Source organism: Muntiacus reevesi, chromosome X, assembly GCF_963930625.1.
Source record: "Muntiacus reevesi chromosome X, mMunRee1.1, whole genome shotgun sequence".
Classification (NCBI taxonomy): Eukaryota; Metazoa; Chordata; class Mammalia; order Artiodactyla; family Cervidae; genus Muntiacus; species Muntiacus reevesi.
Genome location: NC_089271.1, coordinates 90251045 through 90276763, shown reverse-complemented (window position 1 = coordinate 90276763; position 25719 = coordinate 90251045). Strand labels below are relative to the sequence as shown.

At 40.1% G+C, this 25719-nt stretch overlaps 1 protein-coding gene across 3 annotated transcripts in view; it reads left to right on the top strand.

Moving 5' to 3' along the window:
- Positions 1–10128, top strand: part of GPRASP3 (G protein-coupled receptor associated sorting protein family member 3) — a 51330-nt gene extending 41202 nt beyond the window's left edge. The window contains exons 4-8 of one of the 3 annotated variants that reach the window (XM_065916595.1): positions 1504–1716; positions 5151–5247; positions 5634–5729; positions 6060–6138; positions 6448–10128. In XM_065916595.1, the coding sequence (XP_065772667.1) occupies positions 6598–8310 (1713 nt within the window). In that variant the 5' untranslated portion in view covers positions 1504–1716; positions 5151–5247; positions 5634–5729; positions 6060–6138; positions 6448–6597 and the 3' untranslated portion in view covers positions 8311–10128. The remainder of the gene's footprint in view (positions 1–1503; positions 1717–5150; positions 5248–5633; positions 5730–6059; positions 6139–6447) is intronic. The other 2 variants (XM_065916596.1, XM_065916598.1) reach the window with 2 other exon arrangements.
- Positions 10129–25719: the final 15591 nt, after the last annotated feature.

Here is a 25719-nt window from a genome sequence, read left to right as displayed (position 1 = left end):
CTTACACAGTATTTTATTCACCCCTATTTTAACATTTGTTTCTTTATATCGTGCATATATCTGAAGTCTGGCCATGTCCCAGAGTAGAGCCCGCAAGAAAGAGTCTCTACTCTACTATGCAGCCTCCTTTTAGAAAGTGCTTACAGGACTTTTTGAAATGTTTGAAATGCCAAACATTGGTTATGCTTGGAAAGAACTTAAAGAGTAACTGAGTGAGGATATTGATTACAAAGTGAAGGGGATGGTCTTTCTCAAAGAAAAGGAGGGTGTTTGCTTTGATATCCCTACTGCATCAGTAACAGAAGTTCAGGGAAAGTGGCATGATTCACAGCACTGCCAGCTTTCTCTGGCCACACAGCAACCAGAGCTAGAAGGACCACAAGAAGGATGTCACAACTTCTGGGGACAGCGGGAAGGTAGTCAAAGCTTCAGGGGACAACACAAGGGCAACCAAGGTGTCAGGGGACAGTGTGAAAGAAATAGAAGCTTCAGAGGACAGTGATCAGCAGGTGACAACGAAAGTAACAATTTCCAAAACAAAGGCCAGGAGCAGAGTTTTAGTAAAGCATTCAGACAGTAATTTGAAGTAGAAGATTTATGTGGCAAAAACAGAACTATGTTCACCAGCATGGAAGTGAACATTATTTTTCATACAAAGTTAAAAGCACATTGTAGTTCCTTCATGACCACTTACCCAGTCCCCCTCTCTTCGAGAGAAACAAGCTTCATCTAAATTATTTCATCTGATGATGGTTGTCATGTATAACTTTATTGCTACTTCTGTCTCTGGTATTCCTTTGGAAAAGGTGTATGGATTCATTACATATTATAACATATTGTGTATAGATTATAAGATAAAGTCAAGGCTTTATCTGCTGATATTTTTAAGATGACCTGTCTTTATACTTAGAAATGTCTCTTTAATAGTAGGCTTCCCTGGTGGCTCAGATGGTAACCAATCTGCCTGCAATGCAGAAGATCTTAGTTTGATCCCTGGGTCAGGAAGATGCCCTGGAGAAGGAAACAACAACCCACTCCAATATTCTTGCCTGGAGAATTCCATGAACAGAGGAGCCTGTACAGTCCATGAGGTTGCAAAGAGTTGGACATGACTGAGTGACTATCACTCACTACAGGGCTTAGAAACTGGTAACTCTAATCTACGAAAGCACCTAGTAGTGCAGTGCACCGCCTCTTTATGGTGGTGGTGGTAACAGAGATGACTTTTCTCCAGGGGTTAAGTCACAGTTGTTCAGACCTCACCAGATCTTTGATTCAGGAAGTCTGAATTCTAATCTGCACTCCACATTAAGAATCTGGGGGCTAAGATGCCAAGTTCAGAGAGTCATGTAAATTTTCTATACTTGGGAGAGAAAAGAGCAAATATTCATGGAGCAGCTAGGTTTTCAAGAGCAACTTTATTTCCAGATCTGAAGTTCAGCTGAAAAGAAGAGAATGAAAGCTGTGTTCACTGATCTTTAGTTACCCTGTTAAAATCCCTAGGCCACACTTTCAGTTCTGACATGCGAAGAGCTTAGACGTCCTGTACTTAAAACAAGAAAAACGCTGAACAAACTGAGAATCAGTGACTTAGAACCATCATAGAACTGAGGTCACAAGGCAGATGACCACGCCAAATTCTGGAGAAAAGACAAATCGGAGAGTCACAGCCTATATCTCTCTACATAAAGCAGAAACTGCTAGAGACGTAAACAGGTAAGAACACCTAAGTGGGAATTTTGACAAACTGCTGGAGACTGAGGGTGGAATAGTATGAGAATGAGAAACCCCTAAGGGACCTGCAGTGGACTTTACCTCTAGGAACTCATAGTGAAGATTCCAGAAAGATCTCAGGGCTCTGGCAGTGGAAGGGGAAGTGTACACTCAATAAATACACTCCCCAGGCTTCTCCGTAACAAAGGGCTACTCTCCAGTGAAAAAGACTTTCTCAGAACATCATCCCAGCTAAGGGAAAGGCATTCCTTATATCCAGCCCACTCTAACCTTCCATTCCCCTGTAAGGAGAAGAAAGACACTAAAGAAACACTTGTGAAGGGCAGAATCAAGAGGCCCAGGCCCACAAAAGACTGGAATTTAACCGTAAGATTATAGAACACTTCCTCTCCTCCACATGCTAACAGGCCTCCAATACAGTAACAGTGAAGTGCAGCTGAAAGAGTTGAAAATGCAGACTTTCTCTGCAAGATATAATTAGGGAAGCCCAAAGTTAAGAGGAAAGACAAAAATAGAGGCTAGGGGAATTTGAAGACTGGCACCTACAGTTACAGCAAACATTATGCACAGCCCAACTACTACTAAAAGTTGGTTTACCTCAGCTCTTATTACCATCATCCAACTTTCAACACAAAATTACAAGATGTACTAAAAGGCAAGAAAAAGCGTTGTTTAAGGATACAAAGCATCAGAACCAGGCTCAGATGTAATGCAGATTTGGGGATTATCAAACAGGCAATTTAAATAAACATGATTAACTTGGTTTTTTAATTGAAGGATAATTTCTTTATAATATTGTGGTTGTCTCTGCACTATATCATCACCAATCAGTTATAATTATATATGTTATATATTTACTATATATATATATATATATATATATATCCCTTCCCTCTTGAGGCTCCCCCAAATTCACACCTTCCACCTCTCTAGGTCATCACAGAGCACCAGGCTGGGCTCCCTGTGTTTGTTATACAGTAGCTTCCTGTTAGCTATTTATTTTACACATGATAGTGTATATATGTCAATGCTACTTTCTCAATTTGCCCTAGCCTTTCCTTCCCCCACTGCATCCACAAGTTAATTCTCTGTGTCTGCATCTCCATTTCTTCTCTTAAATAGGTTCATCAGTACTATTTTTCTGGATTCTCTATGATTAATATGTTAATAGCCATAGTAGATAAAACTAGACTGGTGTGTATGGCAAGCGTGTGAGATCCCAACTGGTTCTAATCCTTGGCATATTCCTACCCTGCCAAAGATGATGAGCCCTTGGAATCCCCTGCAAGAGAAGACATGACAGAAGCCAGGAAGAGGAGCCAGGACTGCCCCTACGTGGTGCCTGACCCCTGGCTGTGGGGTGAGAAACAGGACTGTCTGAGCAGGTGCGGGTCCTGTCAGGGAAAGGTCCTCTTTCCTGGGCAACTGTGGGGACAGCGAAATGGTAAAGTGTGCCACCTCAGCGACTGAGACAACAGCAGTGTGGCAGAAAGAATGAAGACACTGGCGCAGACAAGTGGTTTGTCTCCTCAGCCAGGGGTCTATCAGGGGCTGCCCTCCCTTAGAAGAGGGGCAGGGGCTCGGCCTCCACGGGCGCCCCCTCCCACTTTCCTCCAGCCCGCGGCTCCTGAAGGTGAAAGCAGCCCCCCTGCCACCCGTGTCCAAGAATGATGGCCGGCGTGATGGGGGAAGGGAGGGGGCGGACACCGAACAGTCTGCGGGTTCAGACACACACACACACACACACACACACACACACACACACACACACACACACACACACTCAGACACACACACACACACACACACACACACACACACTCAGACACACACACACACACACACACACACACTCTCACACACTCACTCACTCACTCACTCTCTGCGGGGCAGCCTGTATCCATCCGCTGCTCCCTGCAGTGCGACCCCTCGCGACCCTCCCAGCCCCGGCCCGCGACCACTCTACGCTACCGGGCCAGAAGCGTGGAGGTGGTCACCGCAAGGAGGGCGGCGCAGGGTGGCGGAAGGCTGGCAGAGCGGTATGGCGTGGCCCCGCCCCTCAGGCTGGCGTTCCTCCCGGCCCCGCCCCCTCTGGGTGGGAACTAAGGTGGGCCTGCGAGGGGGTGTCTAGTCCATTCGTGCCGTATCCCTCCGCCCCCCACCCCAACACTCTGGCTGCGAGCGGTCTGCACCGCAACCTGTGCAGCTCCTGCCGGATTTGGCACAGCGGCGCGGGGGGCGTGAGCCCCCTTTGCCATTTTGCCCGCACGGTGAGCGGTGGGAAGCGAGAAAGGAGCTGCGATCGGAGTGGGGAGGCCGACCACCGGGACCTTGCGCCTGCGAAGGCAAGTGAGGGTGTCGCGGGGCGACGACCAGCTCACAGCCTGCCCTTGGCAGCCTGAGGACGGGGACGCGAGATTGTCGGAGCTGAACCCTTAGAGAGGTCCTTAGCGCTGGGGTACCACTGGCGCTGAGAAGGCGGCGACCGGCGCGGGCCGGGTCCGGGTCTTGGCTGCAGGGGCTCCATCGGATGCTGGGGAGGCGTACGGCGCGGACTAGTCCCCGGCGGGCTTTCCGGATGGTTGTACCCCGCCCTCGACGGTGCCTGTGCGGGGAGAGGGCTGTGCGGGAACCTGCTATGGGAGAAATGGCGGAGGGAGCCCGGGTGAGGGCTCCGGAGAGGCCGCCGGAGCCGGGACTGGAGCAGCCCGGGCTATGATTCTGCCAAGGGGCCTGTTGGACCCCTCGTGCCGGGTGCGGTCCCTTCCCACAGGCATCTCTTTGATGTCAGTCTCCTGTCTGCGCAGTTGATCTGGCGACTTAAATGGAAGGGGAACTGAGCGCGTAGATTATGAAGACACCAAAATGACAAATTTGTTGCTTCTTAATGCAACTGTTTGGTTGCCTTCCGTATTTAGCTCTTGCACGTGTCAAATGCAATCAGATGCCATGGTGAGGAGTCCGTAGGCTTTCACAGGAAGAATCCATATAAATAAACAATGTATTAATTCACGTTTATCGTTTGGAACCTTGTTTCTGAACATCCTAGCGCACTTGAATATGTTGAAGTGTGGGAATGGCTCTTCAGAATAGAGAGGAAAATTTTCTGCAGGGTCAGTTTAGAACACATGAAGTCAGTCTGCCCGTTCAGTTTCTGGTTCTGGAAACCCAAACCCATTTTCCCTTCAGAACCCCTCTCATTTTGGTGGAGAAGCAGTCCCACAGATTTTTTGGACTTACTGGGAGTGGGTATCAATTTCTGGAAGGTGAGAGACATTTATTTACTTATTCCTTGAGTCTTCAAAAGGACATTTTAGGACCTGAATTTTGGGAATCTGTTCATTAACCTGATACTTTTCTACCATTGTCAACATACTGTTTTGGTGTTTTACTGAATGTCCCTCCTTTTTATGCAGGGTGTGACTCCAGCTAGTGGACTGTTCTGTAGTGGTAAAGATAGCATCTCCTGAAAACACCTGCTGTGTGGCCTGGCTGGCATAAGTGGTGAATGAGGTAGGAACTATGTATGTGTGGGGAAGGGGGAAAGGCCACGGCATGCAAGATGGTGTTAAAATGATAGCTCCCATTATCTTCACTCCTGCCTTCTAAATACAGTTGCCTACGTTCCACTACCCACTCTTGCATCTCATGTTTTTGTTCAAGGGAGGATATGTGACCTCTGCTAGGAAAATGACTGACTTTAGAGTTGGGAGGTATGATTAGACAAGCTGCAGGTCTCTAGCAGGGGAGTGGATGGGAGATCGCTTGGGAAGAGCAGAGAGATGGGAGACATTTTTCATGGCCTTGAATATATAGAAGCGTGTGTTGTAACACTTGTGATGGGTGTTGGGTCATCTCAGTCTCTTCTGTTTTCTTTCCTATTTTTTTGTCTTTTATAGGTTTGTTCTTTTCAGAGTCCTGTAGAAATCTGCAGGTAGCTGTTCTCTTTGAACTTGATTAGGAAAGAGGACGAAAGCTATTCATTTGAATCCAAGGTGAATGTGAGCATGAGCACCTTCATTGATTGGGAGTGGGAATTGCTATTGACAAGTACGAGCAGATCATATCTTGAAGCCATTGTATTCCAACTTCCCACACACCTTTGCCCTCACATTTATGTATAGGAAATGGGGATGGGATAAGACACAGTTGTGCCTATAGGGTAATTGATAGATACCCATGAAGTGGAGAAGGATAACATGGAAGAGGATCAAGGAGGCCAGAAACAAACCTCTAGATTTGGAAAAGCATGTATTGGATTTAGAAGCCCATATCTGTCTACCAGATGCTTAAAGTTCCAATCCCTTCTGTGTTTTTGTTCCTAGGTCCACCTGTGAGTTGGCTATAGACCTTATCAACACCAGACGCAAGAGAAGAGGAGAAAATTCCACCATATCAGTGCAGGTTGGTGTGAGGCATACCAGGATAGACCTGTAGAGTATAGTGGTATATTCCAAATGGGCTATACCCCTTAATCTTGCTCACTTTCACCAAACTTTCTCATCATCTCTGTTCCTACTTGATGCAGAGAAAAGATAAGGGCATTGTTGGGCATTAGTGGGACTATGATAGGGATAAAATGAGGTAAAAAACATTTTCTACTATTCTACTCTTACCACACAGTCCATCTGTACTCTCACATTCTGTGTGACTTTCTGTATAGAAAAATGCAGTTGGAAGAGACTGAAAGCTTGTTTTCTTCTTCCACCTCAGGTCTATCTCCAGTGCTAGCTGTGGTGGCTTTGGAGTGACAGAAGATCATCACCTTCAACCTAGTAAAAGAATCTTAGGACACTGACCCAAGACATATTGAGAACCAAGGCCAAGACTGTGTAGAACTATCTATATAACTGGGCTTCAGCTATGGCTGGAGCTAAGAGTAGAAGGAATAGGAATAGAAAGAATGAGAATAAAAAGAAGACAAAAACTGAAAAAAGGGCAGTTGTAGAAGCTGAAGGAAAAAGGGAGGCCACTGATACAGTCAGATCAGCTGAAGGAAAGCGGGAGGCTACTGGTACAGCCAAGACCCAGACCAAAGCTATAGCCAAGGCAGGGCCTCGGGCAGATGCAGTGGCAGTGGTGAAGGCAGCATCTAAGAACAAGGTTGTTACTGAGATGAAACAACATCTGCTAGATGTCCGTCCCAAAGCTGAAGATGAGGCCGCTAGAGCAGCTCGATTTTGTTCTGCGGCTCAGGCTAGTGCTGAGTCCAGGTTTACATGTAAAGATAAGACTCATATTAATACCTCGTTTGGGGCTGCAGAAGAGGCCAATGTTGGTTCCTGGTTCTGGAATGGAGAAGAGATTGGTAAACATTTCAGTGCTAAAGATGAAGGTAAAGCTGATACTGGTCCCCCATCCTGTGCTGAGAAGTTGGAGCCTCTGGCTGGGGCCAGCTGTAAGGCTAGGCTAGGAGCTGAGGAGGAGGAGGAGGAGGAGGAGAACGTTATTGGGAGCTGGTTTTGGGATGGAGATGAAACTAGTTTTGACCCTAATCCTAGACCTGTGAGCAGGATAATTAAACCTCAGCCTGTGGATGAAATTAATGAAAAAGATAGGCCCAAGGACTGGTCTGAGGTAACTATATGGCCCAAAGCTCCTGCTGTAACTCCAGCAGTGTTAGGCTTTAGATCCCAAGTCACATTTGAGAAAAAGCCGCCTTCATATGTTGTCCTGGCCTCTGCTGAGGAAAATACCCGTTCTTCGCCTGTGGCAACAGCGGCAGCATGCCCTTCTAGAAGCACTCCCTCTAGCTCACAGCCTGTCTCTGAGTTCCCATTTGGTTCTGACCCTTGCATCCAGACCATAGAGGAAATTAGGCGCCAAATCAGGATCAGGGAGGTGAATGGGATTAAGCCATTTGCTTGCCCTTGCAAGATGGAATGCTACATGGATTCTGAGGAGTTTGAAAGACTTATTACCTTACTTAAGTCAACTACTGATCCTCTCATTCATAAAATAGCTCAAATTGCAATGGGGATCATTAATGTTCATCCATTTGCTCAAGAGTTCATTAATGAGGTGGGTGTAGTGACACTTATTGAAAGCTTGCTCAGTTTTCCTTCCTCTGAAATGAGAAAAAAAGCTGTCATTACCCTGAATCCCCCCTCTGGGGATGAAAGACAACGCAAGGTTGAATTACATGTTAAGCATATGTGTAAAGAAACCATATCTTTTCCCTTGAATTCACCTGGACAGCAGTCTGGATTAAAGATACTAGGACAACTGACTACTGATTCGAACCATCATCACATTGTTGCCAATTACTTTTCAGAGCTTTTCCATTTGCTGTCCCTTGGAAATCGTAAAACTAGAAATCTTGTTTTGAAAGTACTTTTGAATATGTCTGAAAATCCAACTGCAGCCAGAGATATGACCAATACAGAATCATTAGCAGCGTTAAAACTCATCTTTAACCAGAAAGAGGCAAAAGCCAATCTTGTTAGTGCTGTGGCCATATTTATTAACATAAAAGAGCATATCAGAAAGGGTTCGATTGTAGTTGTTGATCACTCCAGTTATACTACACTCATGGCCATTTTCCGTGAAGTTAAAGTGATCATTGAAACAATGTAAAATGAGCTAGAAATAAGAGAATGCTTTGAACAATCTACACACTCGAATAGGCTGTCTGTTCCCAAAGAGCCATGCATAATGTTTTCGTTATTACAGTGTGCATGTTATGAATTACATCTTTAACACAATATTACCTGTGACAGTCTAAGCCTGAGCTAGACCATTTTGGGATGTCAGTGTTTCATTATGAGTTGAAAACATCTGTCAATTATTATCTTGTGTAGATGGAGAGCTTTTTAACATTTTACTTAATTTAAAATAGTGAACTGGTGCATCGTAAGTAAGCTAAACTTGTTCATTAGTATCTGCTTAAGTCCATTTGCAGCTTCAAATGATTAAAAAAAGATAATATCCTTGAATTTATAATCTAGTTGCATAAACAAGGCATATACACAAAAAGATATCTAATGATACTCATATACTCATGTATATATGTACACATACATATATGAATGCCACACATGCTCATTGCCAAATGTGCACTCTCAATATATAAAGGCAGAGTTGCTTGCTACAGGCTGTTTAATGTAAAAGGAATTACTGTTTTTCCCCTATTCTACCTGAATCAGATAACTCATTCTACAACATACAAATGGCCCTGAATCTCAGATAAAATGTAATATTCATTTTTGTTTTGATAACTACATTTATAACTCACTTTTTGGCTATTTCATTTATGTCAAGTCATACAGACAAGAAAGGAGGTAGGTGTAGAGGGGAAACAATTTCCAGAGTACCTACTGTTAATGTCAGTAACTGTGTAGCACTACATATTACAGGTTTCTTCTTTTCAACAATGGTTCTCTGAGCTACGTACTGGTATTTTTTATGATTATAACTCATTGACCTCCAATGAGAATTAGGGAGGTCAAATCAATTTTCCTAGATTTACATGGCAGACAAGTGGCGTTGCTGTTTTGTCTGATAACCAAACCCACTCTCATTGCCCCACTACCTTATAGCCCTCTTCTACTTTTTTGTGTGGCAGCCTTTAAGGCTCACAGATTGGTTTTAATGATTAAATTTTGCTGTAGGTAATGCTCCTGTCAGTCTTGCAATTCTTAACTTCCTCTGAATGCACATGTCTATTAGGCTAAATCTTGCTGGAGTTAGAAGAAAAATCTAGGATGAATGTGTACGGATTTGAACTGGTAGTGTCTGGGAAGCAGTTGGTGCCCAAAACAGTTGAATGGATAAGATGTAAATTTGGAGTCAAAACAACTGAAATTTGCTGTATGACCTTATGGGTTTCAATCTGTATGTACTTTCTCCCTCCAAAGAACTAGAATCATCCTGTACATTGTTTCATACCTTACATTTTAAAAGATGATTGTTTTATTCCTCCTTGCAAAGCTACCTTAATTTGTTTACCATTTGTAATCTATTCTCCTGTGAGTTGCAAAGAGTCGGACACGACTGAGCGACTGGACTGAACTGAACTGATATTTTACTAGTAGGCAAGCCTACTCTCTGCATTTGTACCAGCTAAAACTGTACAGAATAAACTTAATTGGAGAAATTTAGGCCCAGGCCTAGAACTGCAGCTTCGTCAACACAAAACAGGAAAGCTAAGAGAGAAGCTGATGCCTCAGTCTACATGATAGTGATTCCTGAAGGTCTGTTGTCCAGAAAGCATTTCTAGGACTTTTGGACTATAGCTCTGTTTTCTAAAACTCATGGTATGAATTAGAACCTCTTATGTGAGTTGAAGTGAATGTCTTGGTATGTAAAAATATTGGGTTATATACTTTGAGATTGTTAAACAGTTAAAATGAAACAGTACCATACTGTAAATACTGTTTGTAACTTGCCTTCTCCCCGTCCTCCACTGTCTCTTGTGGCCATCTTTCCGTATCAATAAATAGACTTATACAAATATTTTTGAATCTCTTATTTATTTAAAGTTTTTCTTATGTTAACATTTGGTGCATAGTACTCTATAATCTTCCATTGCATATCCTCTTAATAAAGAATGTGCATAAATTTATTCTCCTATAATAATAAGACTACAGTATTCTGCAACTTGCCTTTTTGTCCTTTCAGTTATCTTTCCAATTTAGTATTCTGCCTATCTACCACATGCTTTTTATTTAATAGCTTTATTGAGATATAGTTGACATATATCAAACCCTACATATTTAAAGTATGCAATTTGATAAGTTTTAACATATGTATATAGACATGAAACTATCACCATAATCAAGATAGCAAACATATCCATCACCTCCAAAAGTTTTGTCATGCCCCTTGTAATTTCTCCTTCCCATCTCTCCCTATGCTGTCCCAGACAACCACTAATCTGTATTTTGACAATATAGAGTCATTTTCATTTTCTGTAGTTTTACATAAAAGGAATCATACAACATATATTCTTTTGGAGGGAAGGAGATCTCATTTCTTTTTTTATTTTCTAACTTGAGGAAAATTGCTTTACAATGTTGTATTGGTTTCTCCCATACAGCATTGCAAATCAGCCATAATTATGCATATTATCCCTTCCCTCTTGAGCTTCCCTCCGCTCCCTCTATCTCACCCCTCTAGGTCACCACAGACCTCCCTGTGTTATAGAGCCACTTCTCACTGGCTATTTTACACATGGTAGTGTATACATGTCAATGTTACTTTCTCTGTCCCACTCTTACCCCATTCTGTGCACGAGTCAGTTTTCTATGTCTGCATCTCCATTCTTTCCCTGTAAATAGATTCATCAATACCATTTTTCTAGACTCCATATATATGTGTTGATTCACATTATTTGTTTTCCTCTTTCTGACTTAACTTCACTCTGTGTAACAGGTTCTAGGTTCATCCACTTCAGTAGAACTCGCTCAAATTCTTTTTAATGACTGAGTCATATTCTATTTGTGTGTGTGTACATATATATATACACACCACATTTATCCATTCAGTATAATTATTTGAGACCCATGTGAGTTGTTACATATATCAATAGTTCATTGCTTTTCATTGCCAAGTAGTATTCTACTATATGGCTATACCACCATTTACACAGTTTATCCATTCACCTGTTAATGGACATTTGGGTTGTTTCCAGATTTGAGCTGCTGCAACCATTTCATGTAGAACTGTTATTATGGACATATACATTGCTTTTCTCTTGGATAAATTCCTAGGAGTGAGATGACTGAATCATATGGTAGGTATACATTTAGCTTTTACATTTTCCAAAATGGTTGTACCATTTTACATTCTCATAGCAGTGTGTGAAAGTTCTGATTCCTTCACATCCTTCCTAACACTTGATATGACTGGTCTTATAATTTTAGCCATATTTCATTGTGGTTCTAAATTGCACTTCTATAATCACTAATGTTGTTGAACATCTTTTCATAGGCATATTTGCCATCCATATATATTGAGTGAAGTATCAATATATATAAATATTTTGCCCCCTTTTTTAAATTGAGTGGTCCCTTTTTGTTGTTGATGTTAAGAGTTCTTTGTATATATGCTGGATATAAGTATATTATTAGATATAAGTTTTACAAATATTTTCTCCCAGTTTGTGAATTGTCTTTTTAGTCTCTTAAAACTGTCTTTTGGAGAATAGAAGTTTTTCATTTTAATGAAGAACAATTCTTTTATCAGTTGTGTTTTGGTGTTATATATAAGAAATTATTGCCTAACCAAGGTCATAAAGATTCTATCTTGTATTCTACAAGTTTTACAGTTTTAGGTTTCATATTTGGGTCTATGATCCATTTTTTTCATTTTTTAATTGGAAGTTAATTGCTATACAATGTTGTGTTGATTTCTGCAACATGAATATTGATGGAGAGGATGTGGAGAAAAGGGAACCCTCTTACAGTGTTGGGGGGAATGTAAAATGATACAGCCACTATGGAGAACAGTATGAAGGTTTCTTAGAAAACTAGGAATGAAACTACCATACGACCCAGCAATCCCACTACTGGGAATATACCCTAAGGAAACCATATTTCAAAAAGACATATGTACACCAATGTTCATTGCAGGACTATTTAACAATAGCCAGGACGTGGAAACAACCTAGATGTCCATTGACAGATGAATGGATGAAGAAGCCATGGTACATGTATATAGTGGCATATTACTCAGCAATGAAAAGGAATGAATTTGAGTCAGTTAAACTGAGGTGGAGAAACCTATAGCCTATTATATAGAGTGAAGTAAGTCAGGAAGAGGAAAAACTAATATTGTATGTTAATACATATACATGGAATCTAGAAAAATATCCATTTTGAATTTTTTGTATATGGTGCACATACATAGGTTGAAGTTCAATTTTGGCATAGTGATATCCAATTGTTACAGTATCATTTGCTTAAAGACTCTTCTTTCTCCACTGAGCTGCCTTTGCATCTTTGTCAAAAATCACCTGTCTCTGTATGTGATGGGTTTACTTCTGGACTCTATTTTCTTCCATTGATCTACTTATGTATCTTCATTACAATCCACATTGTCTTGATGACTGTAGCTTTATAATATCTTGAAATTAAGCAGTGTGAGTCTTCTATTATTTTTCAGTTATTTGGATTATTATTACTCTGCTTTTCCATATGATATTAGAGTCATCTTGTCCATTTCTACAAAAACTCCAGCTGAGATTTTGATTGGGAGAGCTTTGAATCAATAGATAAATTTGGGGTGAACTGACATCTTAATAATGAATCTTCTATTTATGTCTCTTTTAATTTCTCTCAGCAGCATTTTATAGTTTTTATGCAACATGCTTATTAGCTTATTCTTTCATATACTTATTGTTTAGCATATTTTTATATTCTTTTTTCCTGTGAAAATTGATGCATCATTGTTTATGTTTTCATGCCTGTTTGAACATTTCTGTATGACAAATGTCTTGAAATAGAGCTACTTTGTCAAAGATTGTGAATGGCAATGCCCTCCAGTCAAAAACCACCATATTTGAACAACTCAGGTTACAGAGAGGAAGAACACACATCTTGGTGTACTTCAGTAAGGGAGTTTTAGAAACAACTTATTTTAAGATTAGAACTCGTGTTTGGTGATTTGGAGGAGGGTTTAAGGAAGGCTTTGCTGTAGATTGAAAGCTGTCAGGAAATATGAGTACAGTAGACCCTTGAAGAACACGAGTTAGAACTATGTGGATTTTTTCAATAAATAGTACTACAATACTACATGAATGTGGTTGGTTGAATCCATGAATGTGCAATAGCATACAAGGAGGACCGACTGTAAAGTTATACACAAATTTCAACTGCATGGAGGGTCAACTCCCTTAACCTCCATGTTTTTCAGGGATCAACTATAATTCTATGATTTGGTATCTAAGTAAACCTTGTTCTACAAATGGGGAAGACAAGGCCAAGGCTAAAGTTATGACAGGTAAAGAAGCAGAACCCACTTATATTAGCCAGAATAGGAGGATATTTGGCCATTTTTGTGACTGGGAAATATTTATCTGTGCTTATACATGATCACAGAGTGAGCTTGTTTTTCTCTTGATAGGTCACAGTCTCAGAGTGGCCTTATCAGATGTTAATGGTCTGTGGAAGTGTTTGTATTCAAGGAAAGAACACCAAGGCTTAACTGTGAGTGCTGGGCCAGCTCCTGGATTTCAGAGGGTGCTTTTCTTTTCATGGATATTTTCAAATTTTGACATAAATTGGCTTACTAACCTTCAAAATATATCCTCTCAACCCATGATGCATGAGTGTCTATTTCTTCATATACTTGTCAACATTCGGTATCAATAATTTCATCACTGCTGCTCTCAAAGACAGAAAAATCATCTCTCTGTTATTTTTATAACATTTTAAAGGTTATATAATATTCTGTATATGAATGTGACAATTTAATCTCATCTCTGTATTCCATTTGGAGAAGGCAATGGCACCCCACTCCAGCACTCTTGCCTGGAAAAATCCCATGGACGGAGGAGCCTGGTAGTCTTCAGTCCATGGGGTCGCTAAGAGTCGGACACGACTGAGCGACTTCACTTTCACTTTTCACTTTCATACATTGGAGAAGGAAATGGCAACCCACTCCAGTGTTCTTGCTTGGAGAATCCCATGGACGGTGGAGTCTGGTGGGCTGCTGTCTATGGGGTCGCACAGAGTTGGACACGACTGAAGTGACTTAGCAGCAGCAGCGGCAGCTGTATTCCATTGGGTTTTTTCTAGGAATGTAAGAATGGGCCGCATCACTTACTGGAAGAGGACAGTGAAATATATATATACATGCATCACTTTTCTATTTTACTTCTGTCCCCTCATCACCACCCCTCCTATATGATCTCCAGATTCAAGCCCTCACAAGTACCACCAGCTGACAACCAGAAAAGTACCACTTACATTTTGTGAACTAAATTTATTATTATTTTTTATTTATTTCTATTAGTTGGAGACTAATTACTTTACAATATTGTAGTGGTTTTTGCCATACATTGACATGAATCAGCCATGGATTTACATGTGTTCCCCATCCTGAACCCCCCCTCCCACCTCCCTCCCCATCCCATCCCTCTGGGTCTTCCCAGTGCATCAGCCCTGAGCACTTGTCTCATGCATTCAACCTGGACTGGCGATCTGTTTCACCCTTGATAATATACATGTTTTGATGCTGTTCTCTCAGATCATCCCACCCTCGCCTTCTCCCATAGAGTCCGTACATCTGTGTCTCTTTTTCTGTCTTGCATATAAGATTATCGTTACTATATTTCTAAATTCCATATATATACGTTAGTATATTGTATTGATGTTTATCTTTCTGGCTTACTTCACTCTGTATAATGGGCTCCAGTTTCATCCATCTCACTAGAACTCATTCAAATGTATTCTTTTTAATGGCTGAGGAATATTCCATTGTGTAAAACAGAAGTGTGAAGAGTTTAGCTTGCTGATACTATGTTACAGAGTGTAGGTCCTGAACTCTCTTATGGGACCATACTCAGGCAATAAACACAGGCTGTAGACTACTAACTGATATGTACACACAGGTATAGCTGAAGGCAGAATAGGGGTTATTATTGAGAAAAGTAAAAGCTTTGAAGCGAGCAAGATTGTTTTCTGGTTATTGTCTTATAACTCAGACGGTAAAGCATCTGTCTGCAATGCAGGAGACTCAGGTTCAATCCCTGGGTTGGGAAGATCCCCTGGAGAAGGAAATGACAGCCCACTCCAGTACTCCTGCCTGGAAAACTCCATAGATGGAGGAGCCTGGTAGGCTACAGACCATGGGGTCACAAAGAGTCAGACATGACTGAGTGACTTCACTTTCACTTTCAAAGATTATATAAACGTATTTCAGGTTCTTCAGATTAAAAAGACTTGGTCATTATTTTATAAAATAAGCTTCAGAACAGTATCATAATTAATCATAAGTTGACAAAAAGTCTTTAGTAAACCAACATGCAGATTTTGCTTTAAGAGTACCTAGAGCCTTCTTAGTTTATCTCTGGGCACCTGCTCACAGGTAAACAGTGTTACATACTCTGTCAACAAGTCTGAAAGAAGCTCTGGCTATCTCTCTCCTAGAGTTGCCATATCCCCCTCAATAGTCATTGCCAAGGTTTCCCTGAAGGAGAAGGAAACTCCAGAAACTTGAAAAATGTTTGTTATGGATGTTGAACATTTAGCAGTCTAAAATATGTCAAGAAGAGACAAAATGCCTAGTATGTTAGCAATGGTTGGGGGAAGAGTATTGCAGAAAGAAGTAGTGTGCTTCCAAGTGTTTTGCTTTGAATCAAGATGCTAATTCCTTTCCTCCTTGATGATACAATGTCATGTTAACATGAAAATGGAAAATGAATGTTGCACTGGAGAGAATAACTTCCTTTAGGCCAATGTGGTATTCTGTAACTTTCATGTATAGCTATGCTACTGTGGTTTAAGAATGTGAGCATTAATCTTTTATCAGAACTATCTTGATTCTATACAATATGACAATATGAGATTTATTTGAAAACCCATGGACTGCAGCATGCCAGGCTTGCCAGTCCATCACCAACTCCCAGAGCTTGCTCAAACTCATGTCCATCGAGTCAGTGATGCCATCCAATGATCTCACCCTCTGCCGTCCCCTTCTCCTCCTTCCTTCAATCTTTCCAAACATCAGGGTCTTTACCAATGAATCAGTTCTTCGCATCAGGTGGCCAAAGTATTGGAGTTTCAGCTTCAGCACCAGTCCTACCAATGAATATTTAGTATTGATTTCCTTTAGGATTGATTGATTTGATCTCTTTGGAGTCCAAGGGACTCTCAAGAGTCTTCTCCAATACCACAATTCAAACGCATTAATTCTTCAGTGCTCAGCTTTCTTAATGGTCCAACTCTCAAATCTATACGTGACTACTGGAAAAACCATAGCTTTGACTAGATGAACGTTTCTCGGTAAAGTAATGTCTCTGCTTTGCAATATGCTGTCTAGACTGGTCATAGCTTTTCTTCCAAGGAGCAAGCATCTTTTAATTTCATGGCTGCAGTCATCTGCAGTGATTTTGGTGCCCAAGAAAATAAAGCCTGTTGCTATTTCCATTGTTTCCCCATCTATTTGCCATGAAGTGACAGGACTGGATGCCATGATCTTAGTTTTTTGAATGTTGAGTTTTAAGCCAGCTTTTTCACTCTCCTCTTTAACTTTCATCAAGAGGCTCTTTAGTTCCTCTTCACTTTCTGACATAACGGTGGTGTCATCTGTATATCAGACATTATTGATATTTCACCTGGCAATCTTGATTACAGCTTTTGTTTCATCCAGTCCGGCATTTTGCATGATGTACTTTGCATATAAGTTAAATAAACCAAATGGCAGTATATAGCCATGACATACTCCTTTATCAATTTTGAACCAGTCCGTTGTTCCATGTCCAGTTCTTACTGTTGCTTCTTGACCTGCATACAGGTTTCTCAGAAGGCAGGTAAGGTGATCTGGTATTCCCATCTCTTTAAGAATTTTCCATAGTTTTTTTTTGCGATTCACACAGTCAAAGACTTTAGCGTAGTCAATGAAGCAGAAGTAGATGTTTTTTTTTTCTGGAATTCTCTTGCTTTTTCTATGATCCAACAGATGTTGGCAATTTGATCTCTGGTTCCTCTGACTTTTCTAAATCCAGGATGAACATCTGGAATTCTCACTTCACCTGCTGATGTAGCCTGGCTTGGAGAATTTTGAGCATTACTTTGCTATCGTGTGAGATGAGTGCAATTGTGCAGTAGGTTGAACATTCTTTGGCATTGCCTTTCTTTGGGAATGGAATGAAAATGGACCTTTTCCAGTCCTGTGGCCACTGCTGAGTTTTCCAAATTTGCTGGCATATTGAATGCAGCACTTTCACAGCATCATCTTTTAGGATCTGAAATAACTCAACTGGAATACCATCACCTCCACTATCTTTGTTCATAGTGATGATTCCTAAGGCCCCCTTGATATTGCAGTCCAGGATGTCTGGCTCTAGGTGAGTGATCACACCATCGTGGTTATCTGAGTCATTAAGATCTTTTTTGTATAGTTCTTCTGTGTATTTTTGCCACCTGTTCTTAATATCTTCAGCTTCTGTTATGTTCATACCATTTCTGTCCTTTATTGTGCCCATCTTTGCATGAAGTGTTCCCTTGGTATCTCTAAATTTCTTGAAGAGATCTCTCGTCTTTTCCATTCTGTTGTTTTCCTCTATTTCTTTGCATTGATCACTGAGGGAGGCTTTCTTATCTTTCTTTGCTATCCTTTGGAACTCTGCATTTAGATGGATATACCTTTCCTTTACTCCTTCGCCTTTCACTTCTCTTCTTTTCTCAGCTATTTGTAAGGCCTCTTCAGACAACCATTTTGCCTTTTTGCATTCCTTCTTCTTGGGAATGGTTTTGATTACAACCTCCTGTACAGTGTTACAAACCTCCATCCATAGTTTTTCATGCACTCTGTCTATCAGATCTAATTCCTTGAATCTATCACTTCCACTGTATAATTGTAAGGGATTTGATTTAGATTATACTGGAATGGTCTAGTGAAGAAAGTGTCCCTACTTTCTTCAATTTAAGTCTGAATTCTGCCGTAAGGAGTTCATGATCTGAGCCACAGTCAACTCCTGGTCTTGTTTCTGCTGACTGTATAGAGGTTCTCCATGTTTTGGCTGCAGAGAATATAATCAATCTGATTTCAGTATGGACCATCTGGTGATGTCCATGTGTAGAGTCATCTCTTGTGTTGTTGGAAGAGGAAGTTTGCTATGGCCAGTGCGTTTCCTTGGCAAAACTCTGTTAGCCTTTGCCCTTCTTCATTTTGTACTCCAAGACCACCTCCTGTTACTCCAGGTATCTCTTGACTTCCTAATTTTGCATTATAGTCCCCTATGATGGAAAGGACATCTTTTTTTTTTTTTTTTTTTTTTTTTTTTTTTTTTTTTTGGTGTTAGTTCTTCATAGAACCATTCAACTTCAGATTTTTTTTGGCATTAGTGGTTGGGTCATAGGCTTGGATTACTGTGATATTGAATGGTTTGCCTTGGAAATGAACAGAGATCATTCTGTCATTTTTGAGATTGCACCCAAGTACTACATATTGCACTCTTTTGTTGAGTATGAGGGCTACTCCATTTCTTCTAAGGGATTCTTTCCCACAGTAGTAGATGTAATGGTCATCTGAATTAAATTCGCCCATTCTGGTCCATTTTAGTTCACCAATTCCTAAAATGTCACTGTGTACTCTTGTCATCTCCTGTTTGACCATTTCCAATATACCTTGATTCATGGATCTAACAGTCCAGATTCCTATGCAATTTTGTTCTTTACAGCATCAGACTTTACTTCCATCACCAGTTACATCCACAACTGGTCATTGTTTTTGTTTTGGCTCAGCCACTTCATTCTGATTTCTTTAATGGAGAGCAAATGTACATATATTATCATTTTTTATGAGTTCCATTATGTAAGTTTACATGCCAGAAAAACAAACAAACAAACCTGTAATAACAACAAAATCTAACTAATTATACCTGGTTCTTTTTTTTTTTTTTTTTTACATGATTAAAAGAATGAATTAATGAGGTACAAGGCCCTAGGTATTGAAAAAACAATCCCTCATCTTTCAAATGTAAGTTGAGAACTAAATATTAGTTCTGTGGATAGCCTTTGCCACCAGGAATTTTATTCATGCAAAAAATCTCTGGAAAGGAATGGATAGTCTTCAAGATATTTCAACTATGGTAGAAATAATGCATTGCATTTGAGTAGGTCCCTTCTTCAATCGGGGCTTCCCAGGTGGTGCTAATGGTAAGGAACCTGCCTACCAGTGGAGGAGACATAAGAGACAGAGGTTTGATCCCTTGGTCAGGAAAAGCCCCTGGAGAAGATTCCCTGAAGGAGAGTATTCTGTGGCCCAGGAACTGGCTGGTGTAAACTTTAACTGGTATGACGCATATGGTGTATCATTAACATATAGATACTCACACAACACCCCAGAGATAATGTGCTTTTCCTGGGGTGTTGTGTATGTATATGTTAATGACAATAATGTAATGTGCTTTTTCTGTTCACAGTAGAACTCAATCTGGGAGATGTATTTTATGTTCCTCAAGCACCAAGAGGTCGGAGGCCTGGTGAGCTGCGGTTCATGGGGTTGCAGAGTCGGACACAACTGAGCGACTGAACTGAGCACCAAGAGGTGTAGCAATTAGAGCAGAAAAGCAGGATTGAGGGTGAGGTAGGATTTCTTAATTGTCTTCCATGTGCCAAGCACAATATTAAACACTTCATGGCATCTCATTTCACCATTTTCATTCATATTTCCTAAAGGAAACTTTCAGAGATAAAGTCATTTGCTCAAGGTTACACAACTGTATAGCAGCAACCTATCTTTTACATCATTATTTTCATTACCCTGAAACACTTTGTGTTACATTTATCATGTTATCTTTTATTGCCCTTTTGTCACTGGCGAGTGCCTGGTAAATATCTACTGGTTAATGAGTCGATGAAGATGAAGATATTAATTTGTTGAATGCAAAGAATGGGCCAGAAATTAGATGCTGCCATTAAAAATCAAAACAGAATTCGATTCTTTTCTCTTGCTTTTCCTGCAGATCTCCAAAACAGGCACAAAAAATCCAAATGAGGATATATTTGCCAATTATATTATCTTTTCCTAATAACTTCAAAACAACTCCTGTATGGGAAGTGACTAAAAATAACCTCAGGCAAAAGAAAGGATTTAAAAACCAAATTATTTCCAAGAAAATTAGAATAGTCAGAACATAATTTTCCTCTCACACAGCAGGCACTGGATGCTAGTGACTTTCCCTAGTTCCATAAAAAACAGGAGACTTGTTATTTCAGGTGACCTTAGTATTACATCAACAAACTTCAATAAATAACATCAATAACAAGAGTTAATGATGACCTTGTTCCCAACAGAGTTCCTTCTTTTCTTCCTATCAGTATATCAGAGTAAGCAACATAATGCAATTTTCTTTTTGTTTTGTTAAACTTTTCCATCTATACTAAACTAATTCTTTGGCTTTAACAGAGTTCCTTCCTTTCTTCCTACCCTTCTGAAAACCTAGAGGGTTTTCCCAGCTGGGATCTTGTGGTTTCCCACAATACTCCAGAACAGCTGGGAAGGCTCCCCAGTTTCCACCTGGTGATCAGTTTGGGCCTGTAGAAGGCAACTGATTCGCCCAGTGTCCTATCATTGGTGATGTCTCTGACCATGGAGCCCAGGAAACTCTCCTGACCCTTACCCCAACGTCTTTGCCAGCAGATCAGTCATTGTGCTTCTTGTAATATATTGTCCTTCTGGATCTCCAAGATTATCACAGACACTTAGCTTATGTGAACACTATAATCTGCAGTAGCTCAGACACTGGAACCCAGTTGGACCTGCTAACCTTCACTCCATTTGCACTCTGTGCAAACCTATGTCATATATTTTCATCTAGTATCTTGTTTTTCTAGGGCTTAGAGGATATCATAGATAGCCAGCCCGTGTGTATGCTTGAGATTCACCTAGAGTAGTGGTTTTCAAGCTTATGGTCTCAGAAGACTTTTGTACTTTTAAAAACTATTGAGGATCCCAAGGAGCTTTAGTTTATATGTGAGTTATATCGATCAACACTTACCATATTATTAAGTAAAACTGAGAAAAAATTAAATATTTTAACTTTGGGACTCATCAGCAAATAAAACTCACTGTTTATCCTAACAGTCTTGTTCTATGCATATGTATTATATTTTTCAACTTGCCTTACAAGAAATGATAAAGGGAATTCTTCAGTCAGAAATAAAAGATGCTAATTAATATCATAAAAAACATATGAACATAGGTGTAAAACTCACTACTAAGGGTAAATATGTGATCAAAGTCAAATTCTCTAACATTAGAATGGTATTGTGTAATTCACTTACAATTGAAGCATAAAAGCAAATGTGTTAAAATAATCATGACTACTATAATTTATTATTGGATACATAATATAAAGCATAGATAAATTGTAACATCAATAACCTAAAACATAAAGGGGTGGTAAAAGTGTAAAGTTTAGGAATGCTATCAAAGTTGAGTTGTTATAGCCTAAAATAGGATGTTATAAGATATTTTACGAAAGCAGTATGGTAACCACACACACACACACACACACACACACACACACACACACATACACACAAACCTGTAGTAGTTACACAAAAGATAAAGGAGTCAAAGGACAAAGCTAAAAATGTCATTATATCACAAAGAAAGATAGCAAGATAAGAAGTAAGGAATAATGGACCTACAAAGCAGACTTTATTTTCTTGGGCTCCAAAATCACTGCAGATGGTGACTGCAGTCATGAAACTAAAAGACACTTGCTCCTTGGAAGAAAGCTATAACAAATCTGGATAGCATATTAAAAAGCAGAGACATTAATTTGCCAACAAAGGTCAGTATAGTCAAGGCTATGGTTTTTCCAATAGTCATGTATGAATGTTAGAGTTGGACCATAAAGAAAGCTGAGTGCCAAAGAATTGATGATTTTTGAACTGTACTGTTGGAAAAGACTCTTGAGAGTCCCTTGGACTGCAAGGAGATCAAGTCAGTCAATCCTAAAGGAAATCAACCCTGAATATTCATTGGAAGGACTGATGCTGAAGCTGAAGCTCCAGTACTTTGGCCACCTGATGCAAAGAGCTGACTCATTAGAAAAGACCTTGATGCTGGGGAAGATTGAAGGCAGGAGAAGAAGGGGATGACAGAGGATGAGATGGCTGGATGGCATCACTGACTCGATGGACATGAGTTTGAGCAAGCTCTGGGAGATGGTGATGGACAAGGAAGCCTGGCATGCTGCAGTCCATGTGGTTGCTAAGAGTCGGACACGACTGAGAGACTCAACAACAACAACAACAACAAGTCTTTAGCTAACAATCATTGCTTAAAATGTAAATGAATTAAATTAGCCAATCAAAAAATAGAATGACTGAATACCAGATAACAAAACAGAGTTCAACAAAATATGCTACATTCCAGAGACACACTTTAGCTTTAAAGACACATGTAGACTGAGAGTAAAGATTCAATCAAATAGTAATCAAAAGAATGCAGGGGCAACTTTAATCTGACAAAACAGGCTTTGAGCTAAAAGTGGTGAAAAGAGACAAGGTCATTATATAATGATAAGGAGTCAGGCTATCAAGAGGATACAACAATTGTAAATATTTATGTACCCAATATCATAGCATCACAGTATATAAAACAAACAGTAATGAGACTAAGGGGCTTCCCTACTTTCTCAGATGGTAAAGAATCTGCCTGCAACGCGGGAGTCCTGGGTTTGATCCCTGGGTTGGGAAGATCCCCTGGAGAAGGGCATAGCAACCCACTCCAATCTTCTTGCCTGGAGAATTCCATGGACAGAGGAGCCTGGCAGGTTATGGTCCATAGGGTCACAGAGAGTTGTGGAAGACTGAAACTGAAGGGACTTAGCATGCACTACAAAACTAAAAAGGGAAATAAACAGCAATGCAATGATAGTTAAGGACTTTAATACCCCACTCTTGACAATGGCTAGATCATCCAGACAGAAAATCAATAAGGAAACAACTGATTTGAACAACACTGAAGACTAGAGTTCCACAAACCCTGGGCCACGAACCAGTATAGGTACAAGTCCATGGTCTCTTAGGAATCAGGCTTCACAGCAGGAGTTGAATGGCAGACTAGAGAGGGAGTTCAGTTCAGTCGCTCAGTCGTGTCCGACTCTGTGACCCCATGGACTGCAGCACCTCAGGCCTCCCTGTCCATCACCAACTCCTAGAGTTTACCCAAACTCATATGCAATGAGTTGGTGATACCATTCAACCATCTCATCCTGTCATCCCCTTCTCCTGCCTTCAATCTTTCCCAGCATCAGGGTCTTTACAAATGAGTCAGCTCTGGCCAAAGTATTGGAGTTTCAGCTTCAACATCAGTCCTTCCACTGAACACTCAGGACTGATCTCCTTTAAAATGAACTGGTTGGATCTTCTTGAAGTGAGAAGCTTCATCTATATTTATAGCCACTTCCCATCACTTGCATTACCACCTGAGCTCTCCCTCCTGTCAGATCAGCTGTGGCATTAGATTCACTTAGGAGTATGAACCCTAATTCTAAAGTTAAGGTGAAGTATTTTGAGATTGCCACAAAATAGAAATAAAGTATACAATAAATGTAATGTGCTTGAATCATCCTGAGACCATCCCCACTCCTGCCCCAGTCCATGGAAATGTTGTCTTCCATGAAACCAGCCCCTGGTGCCAGAAAGATTGGGGATTGCTGCTATAGACAAATACTAACTAACAGACGTATATAGAACATTTCATCCAAAAACAGCAGAATACACAGACTTATCACACTCACATGGAATATTTGCTAGATAATATGTTATCTTACAAAATAAGTCTTAGCAAATTTTAGAAAGATTGAAATTATACCAAGAATATTTTTCTGACCACAATGGTATGAAACCAGAAACCAATAACAGTAGAACTGGGAAATTCACAAATACATGGAAATTAAACAACACTCTCCTGAACAACCAATGTATTAGCCAAGAAAAAAAAAAGAGAACCCAAATAATAAACAAAATTATCAATCAAAATTCAGACATTATGACTAACACCACGAAATTGTTTTTTTGAGCAAAGAACTGTTTCAAATGCCTTTTGCAGTCTTCCAGGGAATTGGAATTTTTTCCATTCAGAGAATTTTTTAAAGAACAAAATAAATGAACATCTGAAGGTGCAATGTCTGGTGAATATGGCAGAGGAATCAGAACTTCCAGCCAAGCTGTAGCAGTCTTTTCCTGGTCATCAAAGAAACATAGTTTTGTGGTATCCTGATGGAAGATTATGCATTTACTGTTGACTAATCCCAGATATTTTTCATAGAGTGCTGCTTTCAGTTGGTCTAACTGGGAGCAGTACTTGTTGGAATTAATTGTTTGGTTTTCTGGAAGTAACTCATAATAGAGGATCCCCTTCCAATCCCACCATATACGTAGCATCATCTTCTTTGAATTAAAACTGGCCTTTAGTATGGTTGGTGGTGTGTTCATTTTGCTTACCTCACAGTCTCTTCTGTTCCATATTAATGTACAGTTTTCACTTTTCATTTCCTGTCACAATTTGTTTTAAAAATAGAATGTTTTCATTGTGTTTAATGAAGCATTTCATTATGCATGTGGAAATATGGTCAAGAAGGTTTTTTTTCACTTAACTTATGTGGAATCCAAACACCAAAGTAATTAGTGTAACCAAACTAGTGCAAATGGTTTTTGACGCTTGATTTGGAAATTTTGAGTATGTTGGCTATCTCCTGCATGGTATTATGTTGATTGTCCTCAATTAATGTCTTGATTTGAATGCTATCAACTTCAACTAGTCTACCCGACTACAGAGCATGGTCCAGTGAGAAATCTCCAACACAAAACTTTTAAAACCACTTTTGACATGTTCAATCAGTCACAGGACCTTCTCTGTACACTCACAAATCTTGTTTTCCACTTCAGTTGTGTTTTTACCATTCTTGAAATAATAAAGCATGATATGCTGAACATGTTGCTTTTCTCTTCCATCTTCAATATTAAAATGGCTACACAAAAATTCACCAGTTTTGACAAGTTTTTTTTTAATGCATGCTGATATGACAGCTGTCACAATACAATTTAAAAAAATTGTTTCAAATAAAGTTAAAGACAACTAAGCACTACTGGAGCCACCTTACAGAAAAAAAAGAACAAATTTTTGACAACCCAATACAAATGGTCATAAGAGACTACTATGAACAACTATACTCCAACAAACTAGACAACCTAGAAGAAATGGGTAAATTCTTAGAGGCATACAACCTACCAAGACTGAATAGGGAAGAAAGAGAAACTCTGAACTGACCAATAACAAGTAAGAACATTAAATCATTCC